The sequence below is a fragment of the Arachis stenosperma genome, chromosome 9 (assembly GCF_014773155.1).
Source record: "Arachis stenosperma cultivar V10309 chromosome 9, arast.V10309.gnm1.PFL2, whole genome shotgun sequence".
Classification (NCBI taxonomy): domain Eukaryota; kingdom Viridiplantae; phylum Streptophyta; class Magnoliopsida; order Fabales; family Fabaceae; genus Arachis; species Arachis stenosperma.
The window spans coordinates 11,007,073-11,027,003 of NC_080385.1; the positions used below are offsets into that span (position 1 = coordinate 11,007,073).

Genomic DNA, 19,931 nt, shown 5'->3' on the forward strand with positions numbered 1-19,931 from the left:
TTTGGCATGCTCTATGTTATTATGATAAACTGGTTTATTATTCTAATAGATTAATAATAATATATTTGATCAATTGCCTCCGAAAGATTCATAATTGATAGATGTTACAACTTACAATGTCTAAAATTATTACAATATTCACAAAAAGGTACCAATGCTAAAAATAAGTGTTGAGAGTAATTGACAAAAAAAGAAAAAAAAATCCTATTTACATGAATGGATACGTGTATTTTACACAGGTGTAAAATGGTATGAAACTGCAACTCTTGTGAAAATGGATCCTCTCAGCTGAGATTCTGATTTTAACATAACCCCTACTTTATGCTACTGTTTTGGAGCTACAGGTTGGTCTTTACAAAAGCTACTTTTTTTAAATACCTGAAATGAAAATTTGTGAACAAAGTTGACACATTTATCAACAGAGTTTCTAAGTTGAAGTAATAGAAAATTTTTCTTATGATTTAATTTTAATGTCTGTCAGTATAAAGCAGTTGTACACATACATCAAATTATATAATACCACGACAGCAAAAATAACCACTTTTCACATCAACCACATGAATTGTCATTTAAGAGAATGAATGTAATTGGCCAATTGTATTAAACTTAAACTATTTTCTTATTAATAATATGTAGCACCCAAGCAATACTTACTTCTCTGCATAGTATCTAATGATTTTATGCCTTCAATGAGAGTGGAAGTTTCAGAGGATCCATAAGTTTTTTGTACAAGAAGAATATCATTGTCACAAATGCTACTTAATCAAAATCTGCATCAGAAAATAATAAACTCATTTAAGATGGTTATTACTTCAGCTTTTATGGTTTGATTTCTCTGAATAATTCTACCACCTGCTGAACTCTTTGGGTTTCAAAAGATCCTTACCTATTCTGGGGTAGGCTTGTCAGATTTCAGATCTTTAAGTAATTGCAGCCTCTCAATCTCCTCATCTTTTGACAAAATAGTGTCCCTTAGAGAAGCCACCTGCACAAGATGAAAAAAAATTAGTCACTGTTATTCTTTCTAGAGCGCCCAAAGGTGCACAAAGGAAAAAAAGAGTTTCAAATGGTCTAGATGACTCTCTTGATAAGTTCATAAACCAATGTAATCATTTCAAACAGTGTCATTCATTGGAGAATGTATATATGTTTTCATGTGATGACATTTTTATGTGACAACATTTATATATAGCCATGGATGGATTAAACATCATACAAGGCAAAATGATGCTAACCCAGGCTTGGTTGCTTCACATCAAAGTCAAACTAGTCATCTTTTATACACATATTTATAAAGTGTAACATGGACAGATAAAGAAGCATCACAACGGATCCCACTGAACTTAGGGTTAGGGAGGTTAATATGATTCACCATAATTTTTATTGCTTGATTTCAGTGGTTTATAATTGGAGATGTTGTTTATAATGGCTTGAATAGTTTTGTGAGCTTCTGCTTCCAAAGTATACAATGAAAGTAGACGAAAATCAATACTAAATTAATTGAAAGGCTTGTGATGCATTCATAAGATGATGGAAGGTATGTATATGTAATAAACTAATAATCAAGTTAAGCACCTGCTCCATTAATTCTCTGACATCTTTCCCATCTTTGGTACTTTTTGCAGCTCCTAACTCAATACCAGAAACTCTCTCAGCAAACTTCAAGGTACTTAGAGATTCCGAATATGACTTTACATCTGAATTGATTTGTACCAACATGAGTGTCTTTGCATGACCACCTGTGCAGTAAAATCGAAGTCATCAATTGTAACCACAAGAGATTATAAAATGTAAAGCCATGAAGTAACTTGAGGAATTTTTTTCTACTTTCAGCTGCTACTTGCAAAGCAAGGCCTGTAGAAATTAAGAAATGAAGAACGATGATTTTACCAAGGGAAGATTGCAGAAGTTGAGTAAGCTTGCTATTTCTGTATGGCACATGAGCATTCTTTTGAGCAAGAGCAAAGATGACATCTCCAAGAGCAGATAGTGATTTGTTGATATGCTGTGCTTCCTTAAGTCGATCACCAGTCACTTCAGACCGATCTACCCTCTCACTTCCAGCCAAATCAACCAAATGAAGGTTGCCTTGAAGAGTAGAACCAGACTTCATGTCTACTCCACGAACATTAATCGATACCACACTGTCCACATAAGTTCATTGAGTTTCACCAAACTAGAAAGTTCTCAATGTTTGATGCCTAGGAAAGGAGAAATAAAAAACCTGTGAGAACGGCTACTTCTTTCATTCATAGAAGTTGCACTTTTGGCTCTATTTTTCAGGCCAATGTCCATCAGCTTTATGACATCCGCGGTTGATTTTACAAGTTGCATGCTAGCATCAGGTACTGCTAAGCCATTTGGTTGGGAGTGAGTCAATATCCCAACCGTGTGCAAATGAAGGAAACCATGTAAGGAAGAAAAAAAACAAATAAAAATTATCAACTACAAGTTCATGCAAAGAATAAAATTCCACATATTAATAGAAAAGGATATTTTTTTGGAGTAGATTCAGACGTCAACAGATCTCGCACTTGTTCATTGTATATTTCAATCACTTGAACCCCAATTTCATAGGAAATGGTGCTCTGTCTGATAGTTGCTATGCTGAAAAGGTCATTCAAAGCTCGATAGTTAACACCAACACTCTCAGCTGTTGCACCATTTGGACCACTCTGACGAAAAAGCATAAGAACAAAGACAAAATGAAATCTTATATCATGATGAATTTATTTGACTAGCATGGTGCAATAAGATGAAAATCACTATGTGCATAAGGCCATACCATTGTGTAAGTTTTCCCAGAACCAGTTTGGCCATAAGCAAATATGCATACGTTGTACCCGTCGAGTACTGATCGTATAAAGGCTTGAATGTCATTGTATACATCAGCTGCATCACTCGGAGTTGAATAGTATAAATTAGTGCAGCATCATTGGTGTTAAAATAAACAAATAAGAAGAAACTGGATAGAGGTATTGTTATGATGCCAAAATACTCATCAATCAGAAGCTAGGTGGTAACTAAAGGGCAATATAAAAGATTAGAAATAAACCTTGAGTTGCAGTTGGACCAAAGACCTTGTTAAACTTAAATGTTCTAAGGGCTTCTTTCCCTTGTTTGGAAGGATTTGCCACAACCAACTCGGTTTCACCATAGTGTTCCACAATAGATTGTTTCTCCTTTTGTCCTGGGAGAAATGGTCTAACTCTGCAATATACTCTAATATTTCCTATATCATAGATAAGTTTTGTGTGAATTCACAATACACGTCCATTCATTTAATTTTTATTGTACAAATACTAATGGTGTCACCTTTTAATTCTTGAATGTCATTGAACATCTTCCGATTTTCCGCAAGAACTACCTGATAGTTCTCAGCTGCATCTACCAATGGTTTAAGATTTACACCTACACAAGTTACAACAAAATGATCAGATAGTGCTTATCCCATATAGATAAAAAAAAATGGAGGGGATTTTAAAATGAGATTAGTAACAAAGCTTACCTAATCGCTTAAACTCTTCTGCATAAAATGGTTGCTCATTTAGCACATGCTGCTTAACAGTTTCCCAAGACAATTTCAAGACCTGGATTTTTGAAAATTTTCTAAGTTGTAAGATTTGAAATGATGTAAATAAATAAATAAAAAAACTGACATTAACACATTTGTAATTTTACCTTGATCGAACTAAGCTGAAAAGTTGTAGCTTTCTGAAATTGGATAACTTTTAGGTTCCACTTTTGATATTCGGACTCATAAGAGGCCTCATTCTCTCTAATCTTATTACTTAATGATTCCAACTGATGCTCATATTCTTGTGACTTCTCTTTCAGTTCTCCTTTAGCACCCTTGATTTCTGCTTCCAACTGTGAGCACTGTAAATCATAAGTTTTTTTTGTTGTTTCTAGATCTTTCGTCAGCCTAGCAATATCTTGGTTACTATTTTTCAATGCCTCTTCTAATTCTTGCTTCTTTGTCGAAAGTTCTGCATTTTTCTTTTCTAGATCATTCACCTGTTTAGTAACATCTTGATTATCTTTTTTCAATGTTTCTATTTCTTGTTTCAATGCTGAAATTTCCATGGTTTTATTCTCAAGATCTTTCTTCAGCTTAGCAATATCTTGGTTACCATTTTTCAGCGTTTCTTCTAATTCTCGTTTCTTTGTTGAAAGTTCTGTATTTTTATTTTCTAGGTCCTTCACAAGCTTAGTAACATTTTGATTATCTTTTTTCAATGTTTCTATTTCTTGCTTCGATGCCGAAATTTCTGTTCTTTTATTTTCCAGATCTGTCATCAGCTTAGCAATATCTTGGTTACCATTTTTCAATGTGTCTTCTAGTTCTTGCTTCCTTGTTGAAATTTCAGTGTTTTTATTTTCTAGATCCTTCATCAGCCTAGTAACATCTTGGTTATCTTTTTTCAATGTTTCTATTTCTTGCTTCAATGTTGAAATCTCCATGCTTTTATTTTCCAGATCCTTCATCATCCTAGCAACATCTTGGTTATCTTTTTTCAGTGTCTCTATTTCTTGCTTCAATGCTGAAATCTCCAGGCTTTTATTTTCCAGATCCTTCATCAGCCTAGCAATATCTTGGTTACCATTTTTCATTGTGTTTTCTAATTCTTGCTTCTTTGTTGAAATTTCTGCTTTTTTATTTTCTAGATCATTCATCAGCCTAGCAACATCTTGGTTACCTTTTTTCAATGTTTCTATTTCTTGCTTCAATGTTGAAATTTCTGTGCTTTTATTTTCCAAATCTTTCATCAGCCCAGCAACATCTTGATTTCCTTTTCTCAATGCTTCTAGTTCTTGCTTCATCGTTGCAATTTCTATTTTTTTGCTTTCCAGATCTTTTGTCAACATAGCAACATCCTCGTCATCACTCTTTATTATTCCTACTTCTTGTTTCAAAGCCGAAAATTCCAACCTTTTATTTTCCATCTCTTCCACAACCTTAGTAAGGTCTTGGTTGCCTTTCTTCATTGTTTCTAGCTCTTTCTTCAATGTCGAAATTTCCATGTTTTTATCTTCCATCTCTTTCACAGAGCTAGTAACATCTTGGCTACCTTTCTTCATTATTTCGAGCTCTTGCTTCAATTTTGAAATGTCCATGTTTTTATTTTCCAGCTCTTTCATCAACCGAATTACCTCTTGGTTATCTTCCGACTTTGTCTCCTCTTTAGCCTTTTCAGACTGTATTGATTCAAAAGCCTTCTTTTCTTCCATTTTAGTCACCTCACTCTGTTCCTTTGGCTGCACGATTGCACTCGTAACTGCAGTCTGTTGCTGTTGCCGAATAGGGCTTCGAACCCCAACCTACAAGAAAAAGTTCTTGATTTTACTAATATACAAAGTGCCTAAGAATCTATAGATAAACTAATTAACAATTTGAGGTAGTACCTCATTGTCTTCCCTTGCTCCAGAAGCAAGAACCTCAAGTACTCTAATTCTTGATTGATACTTTTCTTCGCGAGCCTTAAAAAGATTATTTTGCTGAAGCCAGAGGGTAAAAACATGATATGAGGAAGCAAACTGAGAAAACCAAAACTATATAGCTCTTAAAATACAATATAAGTGACTCACTGTTTTTAAATGATCTGCTTGAGTCGATATGCGCCGCTCAATCTCCTGGACAACTTTTCTCAACAAGACAGCCACGCGCTGAGATGCAATTATATTGTCAGACAAACAATCATTTTCATTCAAAAGGTTTCTCATGCAACTTTTGGTTATAATATGTTTCAAGCCTTTACGGTAAGATAAACACACAATATATACAAGAGCATTGCTGTATAACTTTAACTGCAAAAGCCTTCAAGGCTATACCATACATGGGGTATTTCACTATTTCTTCTTTCAACACTTTCTTCCAAAATAGCGTTCACAACACTCAAAAGTGATTGAGTAGGAGCATTCTGCAAAAGTAGGTGCTGAAAGAAATTAGTGATGCATCAAACCAGCAAAATCATGTAAACAATTGGTCAATATGAAGATGACAAAAAGATTCTTTAGATTTTACATTTAAACTGGTAGATTTCATCAGTTCTGAGATTTTGGCAGCAGGAAGTTCAGCATAGCTTCCATGTTTCATTTGAAACACCTCGTGAAATTTATGACCTACATGGTGTAATAATGCAGCCGATGGCTCTGCAGAAGAGAAACACTATTTAATCTGGTTAAGCACAAAATATGAGATATTTATTTTCATAAGTATAGATGTCCTTAACACAGGCAAAGCTGTAACTTATTAGTTATTACTTTGTTCTTATCAGTTTCTCTTTCATTTTCTTGTTTTATGTGTGAGTACGAGTTTTTAAAGAAAATAAATCTTGAGTTACATGTCAATCATCCTAGTCTGTAAAGATTAAACCTCATTGAGCACTTGTAAAAATTATTTCTTATGGTTTTTACCCTGAATTGTGTTTTCAGTGTCATAATTTGCTTGACGTTTATCTTCTAACTTGGTCTTCCTTGATATGCTCCTGACATATTTCTTTACTATAGCGGAATATACGCAAACAGGGATAATAAATTTTATTGTTAATATAACCGTGAGAATGTTAAGGAAACTTCATACTCATGCATATCTCACAATCTCCATATGCATTAACGCATGTGCGCGCACACTCACACACACAAAGGAGGGAGAGGCTGAGTTAGGATCAAAAGTCAGCATACCAGCCATTACCGGACTACGCAAAACACTTTGGAACTTTGATTCTGATGGGTTCTTCCTCTGGTCACCCCCATGTGATGAAGGTGAACTCATGATGGATCTGACTTTGGAATTAGTCATAGAAATATTGTCTCCCCAAGCATTCTGTAAACTTTTGGCTCTAAGTGTTAAAAGACAATCCACAACAGACTTCATATGGCCCTGTAATTTAAAAGAGAAGGTGGTAACCAGGGAGAACAAAACTAGTGTAATACATAAGACTGTGAAGGTGCTAGAGAGTCAGTTTCTACAAGAATCTGTTTGAAAGAATTCTATTGAAAATTGTTGCCATTTTATGTTTCTGACTATAGTATTGCTCTAAAATTATGAACCAAAAAATAGATGTAAAAGTGTCTGATATGCTCTATTGATGATTACAGTTTTGGGACTGCCTCTACTGCAAATTAGGGCCTACTTAGTTGTTTTGGTATCCATTTACTGTTTTCACTTTTCCCTTCAGAAAATTTTGAAAACAGAAAATACAGAAAACCAAAAAACAATTAAGCTTTTAGTTTTCATGTATAGACACATTGAAATCCATAAGAAGTCATCTCTCTTATACCTTCTCTAGGTCAGATATTTCAAACTTGGGCATGCCCAATGCATCTATGGCTTTCAGGAATCTCTTAACATTCTCTGACTTTGCTGACGGAGAATTATCAAATTCACTGACCTACAAATAGAAAAAGTAAACCGATTGAGCCAACACAACATAAAAAATCAAGTTGCCAATAAAAGTTGAAACAATAGCAAGGTGAATGTTGTTACCTCACTTACTGAACCAGGTCGTAGCTTGTTCATTATTTGACATAAAATTGTACCATTGTTCAAGCATACTCTTAGCTCATCATCTGTGATATTTACCGGCAAGTTCAACGTTGGAAGAAGACTATTTAGCCACTGGACCAAAAGCATTCGGTGCTTGGCTGAAATTCATTCAAACCGAAGGAGATTAGCATATCAATTAAATGCAACAGAAAATTACTAAGAGGCATATTCAAGATAGGATTTCAAGCAGATGATTTTGTTCTTTATTTCAAAAAGCCTTTCATATCTGGATTTGCGGACATAAAAAGACATCAAATGGGACAAATTGGGATAATCAAAGGCAAACAAATTTTGGTTTGGTTCCATCCTATACATGTTTGAGAGCTGGAGTCCATTTGATGTCACAAAAATGGGTTATTGCTGTAAAATATAGTCCCTTTGGATTTTTATTTGAAGATGCATGTTAAGTTGATCATGCTTGGAGTGAGTCGCGCACCTAACCCACTCATAGATAGGCGTGGTGCCCGCCATGGGCAACTACCAAGGAGTGAGTCAAGCAATATGTTGCGAGTTGAGGAATCACTTTTCTTATTTGAAACATAAAAGAAAACCAAGGAATCATTTTTCTTATTTGAAACATAAAAAAGCACCATTCATTACTCTCAATTCTCAAAGGATAATGCTGTCCCCGTACCTTCAACTTCACCAAAATTGATTCCATTGAAGTTGGCACTTGAAGAGTGGCCCAGATTCCTGGGTTCTGTTGAGTGGTTTTCAGATTGGGGCTTCATCACTTGAGGGTGCACACACCACTTCAGATATCCATGGAGATAATATTTCTAAAACAAGTTCCCATAAGTGTGATCATGTCACACAAGAAAACCCTTGAAACCTGCTGAAATTCATATTAATGACAAATAAAACCAATCAAAATCATTGCCTTTATTGACACTCCAGATTAAATTATGTACATTACATTCAATTCAACGCAACATCATCATTCACAAACCCTTCACACTTCCAGTTTTATTCATTTAACAAAATCCATGCATTAAATTATTTGGAAGAAAGAAAACATATTCTCGGTGAAAAAGAAAAATTATCCTACATTGTATTCAGATAAATTGTAAAAGAACAGCAAAATTCAGCTGAAATTACAAAGGCATTGTGTTTTAAATTCAAGAAAACTAAGAATCCAAAGAACACGTTCCAAATTTGACCAAGCTCATTGTGACTTAAAAGAATGTGGTATAATGCGAATGAGAAGTAAAGAAATTGAAGCGAAGTAATCAAACCTTGAAAGTGGAAACAGTGAGAACCGTGTTGAATCAAAGATTCTTGTTTTGGAAGGTAAACTCATCAAGAAATTAAGAAACATGCATTGGAAAATTTTTGTACGTAAAGATGAGTGTGATTATTTATGGAGTGAGAGTTCCGAGAAGATAGGAGAGCAAAATTCTCTACGTCACAATCGAATTTAGGGAGAAGCTTCAAACATAAAAAATCAATGAATGATTGTTAATGAATGCAATGCACGCATGCAACACCCGCCAAAAAAACGAAACGTTTCGTTGATGCTTGCCACGCGTCCTGGCCCAAAAAGAAGCATGAATTGGGCCTGGGCCTGGGCCTGATGAATAAATCACATACTCACAATGCTCTAGAAAATAGAAAATACACTTCCGAATTCCCATGATAAATGCACTTGGTTTTTCAAATTGAATATATGATAACTCTAATAAAGATAAAAGGATTGCTTTAACGAAATTCAAGGGATGTTTGAAAGAAAATATAAATTAGGGCAATTTACTATAATAATTAATAAATAAACTGCTTTCTAATATTATCAGATTAACAGATATTAAAATACATTTTTTTCATAAATTATGTAAACTATGACAGGAGATTTGTGGTTTACAAATATACGTAAACCGCTATTTACGTTCTAGAAAAAAAAAAGTATAAACTGCACGATATGGGTGTCGAGGTTTATGTGTAAATGAGTAGTGTGTATAAATCGCGACAGGTGAATCACATTACTTTATTGTATATGTATAATTTTTTTTATATAAGTTTATGTACTAGTCATTTTACAAATATTTTGTGATTTTGTGATGAGTAAAAAATTTTAAGAGTAAAATTATTAAAAAAATAATTTATTTACAATAAAATTAATGTGATTAAGTGTAATTTACTTAGATGTGATTAAAAAATAATTGAATAGTTATGTATCGTAAAAATTGATATTATTGAAGAATAAAATTAAATTTTATTTCTATGTATCATTTTTGTCCCCAACGTGTTCGTCCTATTTAAGTCTCTAACGTTTTAAAATCGTCTCACTTTTGTCACGTCGTCAATTTCGTTAACAGATTTCTCACGGCAGGACAACATTGAGTCAAGTTTGAAACGTTAGGAATTTAAATAGGACGATTCAAACGTTAGGAACAACTTTAAAACTTACCCCAAACGTTAAGGACAAAAACGATGCTTTACTCTATTATTATGATACTTTTAATGTAGATGTTTATTATATTTAATTAATACTTTATATTTTCATTAAATAATAATATGTAATAAAATAATTAATGGTGAGAGTTATGGTTTTAATTTTTATTTTTTAAAATTATTTTACTAAAATTTTATTAGTTAATTTTTAAGTTTTTGCCAAATAATTAAAACTGATGATGTGGTATCATTACAAAAAGAAACATAACTTATATTTAATGTATAAAAAGTTTAGTATCAATTTTTATATAATAAAAATAGATAACTAGATAAATAGATTTTTTTAGATTTCTTTTTTATTATTATATTTTTAACTGCCTATTGATTCCTCAATAAAATCCATTAATTGCTTGCATTGTTAACAAAAACTCAATAAATACAGATACAAAATATTGCATTATAAAGAATTTTAAATAGGCGACGTAACTAAGAGTAGAAATGAGACCATATCCTATGAGTTTAGATATTAACTCTAGTAGAACTTTATGACAATACTTTGTGGAGAGTTGTGGACATATTCCAATTCAATTGTTATCTCAAAAGGTTTTCAAAGAAATATACTTGATTTAAGGTGAAACTCAAATTCTTATAGATACTATATATTAATACAAATATTGTTCAATATTTCTTAGATTTTTCTTTTAACTTTTTTTATAATTTAAAACATGTAGGAAATTGTTGTATATTTTTATGTGTTTCAAATTTCATTTGACACAGAAGAAAATTGTGGAACTATAAAATTTTATATAGATTGGAGTGTAATGTTTATTTACTAAAGAAATTCAAGTGCAATGATGACTTTTCACACATATACACGAGTTGTCTTTGTATATTTTTGGTTTCTTATTTTAAACATGACTTAAAAATTATTAAAGATAGTGTCTCACACAATTCGTAATGAATTTGTTCTAATATACTTTTGATTTATTTGTCTACAAAATTTATTCACATTAAAAGTAACTAAAATGTTTGTTTAAAATATATACTTTCCAACTACAAATAGTACATTAAAATTATTCACAAAACATTCTTATAAATAAGACTTTACTAGTTTATACCTTTTTATTCAACTCTCAACTATCAAGACTTACCAGGGAAGAAGAGAAGAACAAGCCCCAGCTCATAATCATCCAAAAACAAAATGAAAAAAAAAGAAAAAGAAAAATACAGACACACCTTTATCAAATCAATATTCAATAACACATTTACTGAAGCTTGATTAGCAATAAATTAAAATAATTACCGTGCCAAAGTGGAGCTTCAACTTTCAATTGGCCATCTCCTTAATTTCTCATTCCAGTGTTCTTACTTTAGCTTCCTTTTTGTTGAAGAGTTGTAATGCTATCTACCAACTTAGCTTCATCGATATTTGATGTTGTATGTTACTTACTTGCTTGTTTGCTTTATTGCAAGAAACTTCCCTTTTTGTACTCTCCTTGTCTCCATGTTTTCATCATGAAGGTAACTCTCCATCTCAATAATCATTTCATGTTTTTGTATTTTTTTTAATCTATCTCAATTAATTAAAGAATCAGTCTGTGGGTCTATATATTTTTACTAAATTTTTAATTAAGTCATTATATATAATTTTTTAATAGTCTTTACACTATTTTTAATTTTATAATTAGGTCTTTTTTAGTATATATAAAAAATATTAGAGTTAATTGAATATTTCTTTACAAATTGAAGGTATTAATAATTAAAAAATTAACTAAATTTTTTACCACATATATTTTAAAAAATATATTCTATTAATTTTAACATTTTTTATATGAAAAGAATCTAATTATAAAATTAAAAATAGTATAAAAATTAATTAAAAAAATATAAAAATTAAATTAAAAATTTAATAAAATTATAAGAATTAACATAATAATTAAACCTTAATTAAACTATAGATATCTTGCCATATTACTGGAAATTTGACCCAATTCTCAATTAAAAAAAAAAAGAAAAAGTTTTACAAGAATGATATATTTTTTTTTTTATAAGACTCCTATATGATATCTAATCGTTGCTTGACCGTTTAAGACATTATTATCTTAGGGCGGGCTTGCTAATGCTTATTCTAGAAGTTTTTGATAAATTAAAAAATTAGATATATTTTAAAAAAATTAACAAGTCTAATATAATTTAATATTTAATGATTTTTTAATTTAAAAATGACTCTTAAACTATATTCATCTCTATTATAATCATTTTAAAATCAGAAGAAATTTTATCAAATATTATTATTGTAGTTTGTATTTATTGAAAGTAGCTTCTATTTTAAACCTAATATTATTGCCAAATTTTTTAAAGAACAAAACATAAATAATTTTGAGCAAGTCTCTAAAAAAAATAAAATAGCGAATACGTTATCGAGAAAAAAAATTACAAAGCAAGTCTTTTTGAAAGCTTAAATAGTTAGAGTTATACAGATGTGCGAAAAAATTGTAACGTTAGATACGATTTGTTCTTCTATCAAGGACAAATTTATCATAATCATTCTTCGGTGTCTTTATTTATATTTTTTATCTCATGGTGGTCTGTGAGTCCAATGCAAAATTTTTTAAAAAACTTAGTATTGTTTAAAAAAAAAAACTATAAGTTCATCGTAAAATTTTTCAAATATCTTAAAAGTGACAACAATATTAGACTCTGTTACCTAAATCAATTAGTCATATATAATAGTAATCAAATTAGTCAGTTAAAAAGTGCTAAGGTGGAATACCAACTAGATAATTAGTTATATAACTTGATTTAGGAGGTAGTATATATAGCTGAAAATTAAATGTAATATTATTGGAAATTTTTTGCAATTAGAATGTGAGATGCGGGAGTGATGAAATTGTAGCAGTTGCACATACTTTCCTTTGCATTAAGTTTTGTGAGGATCTACCCTTCCATTTTTTTAAACTCACCAATTTTAATATTGTGCGGTGAACGTGGAAGGAAAATCACAATGAATGGTTGAGGAACTTCGAAAGAAGCTCATAGAACAAACTCTTGATTCTCTTCTTCTTGTGAATTCGTTTTCCCTTTAAGATTCTTTGATTATTTCTTCTCCGTCTTCTTCTTCGTTCTTCTCATCTAAATTCTTGTCCTCTTCATTCGAACTCAATCAATAGAGATTGATGAGATTTGTGTTGTCATGCACCGATTCAGTATAGACAAACATTTTCGATCAGCGAGATCGAGGGAGGAAGCTCTTTGAATCTGCATCAACAAGATTCATTGATTCGAATCTCAAATTAGGGTTTGCGATCAAGAAGCGATGGAACTTCGAACAAATTTGTCGTTCTTTCAATAGATATACATGCATTAGCTACATTGGTGAATCAAATCAATACGATAAATCAGTCAAACACAAACAAAGCTCAGACAAATCCAACATTAGACCTGATGAGTCCTTATTTTTTACATCCTGGAAAAATCCAGGATTAGCCATAGTTACAGTTACCATGGTAGGAAATAATTTTCAAAAGTGGAAAACAGACATGTGGAGAGCGCTGAAATCCAAAAACAAGATAAAATTTGTTGATGGCTCAATCCAAAGGCCGGCAGAGGATGATGTGTTGTTTGAAGCGTGGGACCATTGCAATACACACATTATTTCTTGGATTAATCATTCTTTAAGCCCTGAAATTGGTCAAAGCGTCATGTGGATAAACTCAGTTGAGGAATTGTGGAAAGAATTAAGGTACAAATACAGTAATGGTGATGTGTATAGGATAGCATAATTGGAGGAAGAATTGTTTGCAACTAAGCAAGGAGATGCGTCAATGACTACCTACTACACCAAGCTCAAGTCGATTTGGGAGGAGTTGGAGAATCTGCGGCCAATCCCAAGCTGCTCAAGGTGCCCTGGGAAGTGCAATTGTGAATTGAGCATAATGATAGGTTACAAAGAAGAATCAGGGACAGTGAGGTTCCTAAGAGGTCTAAATGAGCATTTTTCAACTGCAAGGTCTCAGATTATGTTATCGAAGCCATTACCCAAGGTGGATGCAGTGTTTGCCTCTCTTTTACAATAAGAGAGATAGCTGAACATGAATGAAGGAATAGAGAAGAAGGCGCTGCTAGTCAATTCCAGAAATGATGTCGGTAATAGAAGCATAAGGGAAAGAGGTAGAGGCAGAGGAAAGAAGAAAAGGCTATGAAAATAATGCGAAAGCTGGACGAGGATCCAAACAATGTACATACTGTGGCAAGAATGGCCACTTGGCAGACACATGCTACAAAAAGCATGGCTTTCTCCCTCATTTCAAGAATAATAGAGCCATGATCAATAATATGGTTGCTGAAGAGAACAATGATGAAGTAAGTAACCAATCTCAAAGGGAAGAATTTGGTAAATCTGAGCCATATTTCACCTTAGAGCAAAGAGAGGCATTGCTAGCTCTCCTAAACCAACAAGATGCACACCCAACGTATAGCATAAACCAAATTGTTACCACAACTCTTCCATCAAACCAAGGTATCTCTTACATAATGTCAATTTTAGTTTTCAGTCCCAAATCCTGGGTCGTCGATTTAGGAGCAACTAATCATGTTTCATATATTAAAAATTTATTTCAAAAATCACATCCGATTCAACCTGTGTTAGTTAGCATGCCTGATGGCACAAACACACTAGTTAATACTGCAGGCACGATTGTGTTCTCTGATTAATTTTATTTGCTGAATGTCTTTTATATTCCAAACTTTAAATTCAGTTTGATATCAGTATCAAAACTAACAGCAGATTTAAAATGCAAACTGATTTTTGATGAAAATGAGTGTGAAATCCAGGACAAGACTACCAAGAGTACAATTGGTGTAGCTGAACAACGGAGAAGACTCTATACTTTTGAGGACCTAACACCTATTCAAACTACATCACAAGCTACATCCATATCTTTAGCATCTACACTGTCTGCACAACACACACAAATAGAGCATTGTGCACTATGGCATCTTATATTAGGACATCTGCCAAATGATAAGATTGCTGTTATGAAAAAAGAATACAAAAACTTAGATTTTTCAATTTGTAATAAACCTTGTGATTTTTGTCATTATGCAAAGCAAAAGCGGTTGCCATTTATGACAAGAATCTCTAAGAGTATGAATATCTTTGATATTGTACACATTAACATTTGGGGTCTCATCAATACCATTTTTATTTCGGGTTTTAAATATTTTTTGACTATTGTGGATGATAAAAGTCGATTCACTTGGTTATATTTTATGAAATTGAAAAGTGAAGCTAGTGAATTAGTCAAGAATTTTGTCAAAATGATTGAAACTCAATTTGGAGTGACAATTAAAAAAATCTGAACTGATAATGGACATGAATTTAAATTGAATAAATTCTATGCATCCAAAAGCATCATCCACTAAACCACTTGTGTAGAAACTTCCTAACAAAATGGCATTGTAGAAAGGAAACATCAACATATTTAGAAGTTGCTAGAGCCTTGATGTTTCATTCTAACATGCCAAAAAAATTTTAGAATTTTGCAGTAAGGCATTCAGTTCATGTCATAATTCCCAGTGTTATTGAAAAATCATTCTCCCTATGAGATTTTAAAAGAAAAACAACCTGACATATCTTACCTTAAAGTGTTTGGATGTCTAGGATTTGCTTCAACAAAATTAGCATATAGATCGAAATTAGAACAAAAGGCAGTAAAATGTGTATATTGTTAACGGGTATATTTTATATGATACAACAAGTAGAAATATATTAATCTCAAGGGATGTATTTTTTTATAAAAATATATTTCCATTTTCATTGGAAAGTTCAAAAACAAATGACACTATCACAAATTCTGCACCATCCACATTACACAATTATGCATTTGATGATCCATTCCCTGAATCTCATAGTAGTATTTTCATGCATTACTATCACCTAATCAATTATTCCAATATATCATCATGAGCATGACATATCTGAATGCTTACCTGCATCCGTAAGGTTGAATAATTCACCATTCATTAGTGTTGTATCTGAGACATCTCAGGTTATTAAGAAATCTACAAGAGATAGAAAGCGTCCTGCATATTTAGAGAATTATCATTGCATACCTACTGTGTCAGTAGGGCTGGCAATGAGTAGGGTAGGGTAGGGTTTGGACCCTACCCTAACCCTACCCGCGGGTTGAAAATTTTATTAAAACTCTACCCTACCCTACTCGCTGGTTGAAAATCTCTCAACCCTAACCCTATCCGCACCATAAAATTCTAAACCCTACCCTACCCTACCCTACCCGCAGAAATATCAAATTTTTTCAAAGTAAATATAAAATTCAATCATTTCGAATTTTATACTATTAATAACATAAAAAATAAAAAACTAATATTCTAAATTACTAAATTAACTAACTAGTTTTAGTGGTTGTTCACTTATTATAAGTCATTACTTAAGGGAGGTTGTGGGTTCAACTTTCACTTCCTTCACTATATACCTAATTTTTATAAAATATGTGTTATATATAAGGTGCGGGTAGGGTAGGGTACACCCTAAACCCGTACCCTACCCTACCCGTAGGCATACCCGGACCGTACCCTACCCTATCCGAACGGGTTGGACTGGGTTGGGTACCTGCGGGTAGGGTATGAATTGCCAGCCCTATGTGTCCGTGGATTCATACACCAATTGTTCTTCAAATTTAGATCTTAATTCACATGAATCTCAACAATTTTTCTTTGAAAATTTTGAAAACATGCTACATGAGCAAACAACAAATTTTTTTATCAGTCCACAATTATGTTTTTTGAGTCAGAATCACCTTTTCCCCTTCTTCCCATTGATGCTTCTACCATTTTATCTACCACACACACTTCTCAACCTAAATCCACAGAGCCAAAATGCTATGCTGAGGCCATCTGTGATCCTAGTTGGCAGGAGGCTATTAATTCTGAACTGACTGCTCTAAGAAAAAATAGAACTTAGACTCTTACCAAACTTCCTAATGGGAAGAAAGCTTTAAAATGCAAATAGGTCTTTAGGCTAAAACTGAAGCCTGATGGTTCAGTTGATCATCACAAGGCCAGGGTGGTTGCTCAGGGATTTACCCAAACTGCTGGGGTAGATTATTTTGAGACATATAGTCCTATGGTAAAGATGAACACCTTCCTAAATTCTCATGACTATTGCTACAGTGAGGGGCTGGTTCGTCCATCAATTGGACGTCAACACAGATATTTTGCATGGTGAATTAGCTGAGGAAGTGTATATGCACCCACCACAAGGACTTGCTCTGCCCTCACCAGACTTGGTTTGCAAATTAGATCGTTCCCTTTATGGCTTGAAGCAAGCTAGTAGACAATAAAATACCAAGTTGTGCACCACTCTGCTTAATGCTGGATTTTCTCAATCAAGACATGATTATAATCTCTTCACCAAGTCATCTAATGGCAGATTCACCGCTATTTTAGTCTATGTAGATGATTTAATATTGGCCGGAGATGATTTGAATGAAATTACCTTCTTCAAATAGCACCTTGATGAGCGGATAATTTATACGCTTTTTGGCATTGTTTTTAGATTGTTTTTAGTATGATCTAGTTACTTTTAGGGATGTTTTCATTAGTTTTTATGTTAAATTCATATTTCTGGACTTTACTATGAGTTTGTGTGTTTTTCTGTGATTTCAGGTAATTTCTAGCTGAAATTGAGGGACCTGAGCAAAACTCTGATAAGGAGGCGAACAAAGGACTGCTGATGCTATTAGAATCTGACCTCCCTGCACTCAAAATGGATTTTCTGGAGCTACAGAACTCCAAATGGCGCTCTCTCAACGGCGTTGGAAAGTATACATTCAGAGCTTTCCAGCAATATATAATAGTCCATACTTTATTTGGGAATTGATGACGTAAACTGGCGCTCAACGCCAGTTCCATGTTGCTGTCTGGAGTCAAACGCCAGAAACACGTCACGACCCGGAGTTGAACGCCCAAAACACGTTACAACTTAGCGTTCAACTCCAAAAGAAGCCTCAGCTCGTGGATAGATCAAGCTCAGCCCAAACATACACCAAGTGGGCCCCGGAAGTGGATTTATGCATCAATTACTTACTCCTGTAAACCCTAGTGGCTAGTTTATTATAAATAGGACTATTTACTATTGTATTAGTCATCTTTTGGCCATTCGGTCTTTTGATCATTTAGGGGGCTGGCCATTCGGCCATGCCTGAATCTTCATCACTTATGTATTTTCAACGGTGGAGTTTCTACACACCATAGATTAAGGGTGTGGAGCTCTACTGTACCTCAAGTTTTAATGCAATTACTACTATTTTCTATTCAATTCTCTTTATTCCTATTCTAAGATATTCGTTGCACTTCAACTTGATGAATGTGATGATCCGTGACACTCATCATCATTCTCACCTATGAACACGCGTGACTGACAACCACTTCCGTTCTACCTTAGACCGGGTGCATATCTCTTGGATTCCTTAATCAGAATCTTCGTAGTATAAGCTAGAATTGATGGCGGCATTCATGAGAATCCGGAAAGTCTAAACCTTGTCTGTGGTATTCCGAGTAGGATTTTGGGATTGAATGACTGTGACGAGCTTCAAACTCCTGAAGGCTGGGCGTTAGTGACAGACGCAAAAGAATCAAGGGATTCTATTCCAACCTGATTGAGAACCGACAGATGATTAGCCGTGCTGTGACAGAGCATTTGGACCTTTTTCACTGAGAGGATGGAATGTAGCCATTGACAACGGTGATACCCTACATACAGCTTGCCATGGAAAGGAGTAAGAAGGATTGAAGGAAGGCAGTAGGAAAGCAGAGATCCAAAAGGGACAATTCATCTCCATGCACTTATCTGAAATTCCCACCATTAATTTACATAAGTATTTCTATCCTATTTTATTTATCTTTTAATTATCTAATCTCCCATAACCACATGGATTAGCCTGACTGAGATTTACAAGATGACCATAGCTTGCTTCATACCAACAATCTCTGTGGGATCGACCCTTACTCACGTAAGGTATTACTTGGACGACCCAGTGCACTTGCTGGTTAGTTGTGCGAAGTTGTGAACCATGGCATTGACACCAAGTTTTTTGGCGCCATTGCCAGGGAAAGAAAAAGCAATGAATTTTACAAAATGCAATAACATATGAATCACAATTTCGTGCACCACACCTGCATGACATCTTCAAGATCAAGGACATTGGAGAGTTACAATTATTTTTGGAGTTAGAGGTAGTTTGAAGTAAGAGGGGATTGCAATTTGTCAAAGAAAGTATTACATCGACCTCCTCAAAGACTACGGGCTAATGGAAGGCAAGGCAGTGTCAACTCCAATGGAATATACCATCAAACTAACAAAGAGTACTGGAACTCCTCTAAACTCAGTGTCAGAGTATAGAAGACTAGTTGAAAGATTGTTATATCTAACCAACACAAGACCAGATATAGGATATGCAGTTGGAAGACTAAGCCAATTTTTAGAATGTGCTACTGACAAGCACTTTGAAGCAGCCATAAGGGTACTCAAGTATCTCAAGAATGAGCCAGTATTGGGATTGATGTTCTCATCTCAAACAGATTTAGAGCCCACTGGTTTCTCGGACAGCAACTGGGGTACATGCTCAGACACTAGAAGATCTATATCGAGCTATTGTTTCTTCATAGGAACAGCTATTGTATCATGGAAAAGTAAGAAGCAAAATATAGTGGCAGTGTCATCGTGTGAAGTAGAATATAGGGCTCTTGCCATGGCAACTATGGAAGCATAGTGGATTACTTACATTCTAGAAGACATGCAAGTAAAGTTGGACAAACCGATTGCAGTTATACTGTGACAGCCAATCAGCACTACACATTGCGACCAATCTGGTGTTTCATGAGAGAACTAATAGCATAGATATAGATTATCATGTAGTGAGGGATAAATGGCAAGAACAAATAATCAAGTTGCTGCCAATCACCACGACTAACC

At 33.7% G+C, this 19,931-nt stretch overlaps 2 protein-coding genes and 1 long non-coding RNA gene across 3 annotated transcripts; 2 read left to right on the forward strand and 1 right to left on the reverse strand.

Annotated features, from left to right (window-relative positions):
* Positions 1-213: 213 nt before the first annotated feature.
* Positions 214-2,059, forward strand: LOC130947467 (uncharacterized). The gene is made up of 3 exons (XR_009072686.1): positions 214-344; positions 1,626-1,666; positions 1,834-2,059. It is a non-coding gene; the product is annotated as an uncharacterized LOC130947467 (long non-coding RNA).
* LOC130947465 (kinesin-like protein KIN-14D) lies at positions 258-11,322 on the reverse strand. The gene is made up of 21 exons (XM_057876170.1): positions 11,241-11,322; positions 8,184-8,381; positions 7,490-7,647; positions 7,284-7,394; positions 6,685-6,883; positions 6,026-6,153; positions 5,838-5,921; positions 5,590-5,667; positions 5,407-5,499; positions 3,682-5,322; positions 3,509-3,590; positions 3,316-3,411; positions 3,056-3,232; positions 2,786-2,892; positions 2,497-2,675; positions 2,225-2,389; positions 1,891-2,144; positions 1,576-1,739; positions 887-985; positions 655-770; positions 258-378 (listed from the first exon to the last, which is right to left on the reverse strand). Exons 2-19 carry the CDS (start codon positions 8,278-8,280, stop codon positions 887-889), a joined length of 3,912 nt encoding a protein of 1,303 aa, XP_057732153.1. The 5' UTR covers positions 8,281-8,381; positions 11,241-11,322; the 3' UTR covers positions 258-378; positions 655-770.
* A 7,944-nt stretch (positions 11,323-19,266) lies between these two features.
* Positions 19,267-19,728, forward strand: LOC130949044 (uncharacterized mitochondrial protein AtMg00240-like). Its single transcript, XM_057877877.1, has one exon. It carries the CDS (start codon positions 19,267-19,269, stop codon positions 19,726-19,728), a length of 462 nt encoding a protein of 153 aa, XP_057733860.1.
* The last annotated feature ends 203 nt before the right edge of the window (positions 19,729-19,931 follow it).

Bases quoted from the DNA above. Each gene is read 5' to 3' on its own strand.
- LOC130947465 (XM_057876170.1), bottom strand. From the start codon at position 8,280: ATGAAGCCCCAATCTGAAAACCACTCAACAGAACCCAGGAATCTGGGC. The intron at 5,500-5,589 runs GTGAGTCACTTA...CTCTGGCTTCAG, and splicing joins AAGCAGATCATTTAAAAACA to CAAAATAATCTTTTTAAGGC. The intron at 2,145-2,224 runs GTTTTTTATTTC...TTATGTGGACAG, and splicing joins AGAAGTAGCCGTTCTCACAG to TGTGGTATCGATTAATGTTC.
- LOC130949044 (XM_057877877.1), top strand. From the start codon at position 19,267: ATGGAAGGCAAGGCAGTGTCAACTCCAATGGAATATACCATCAAACTA.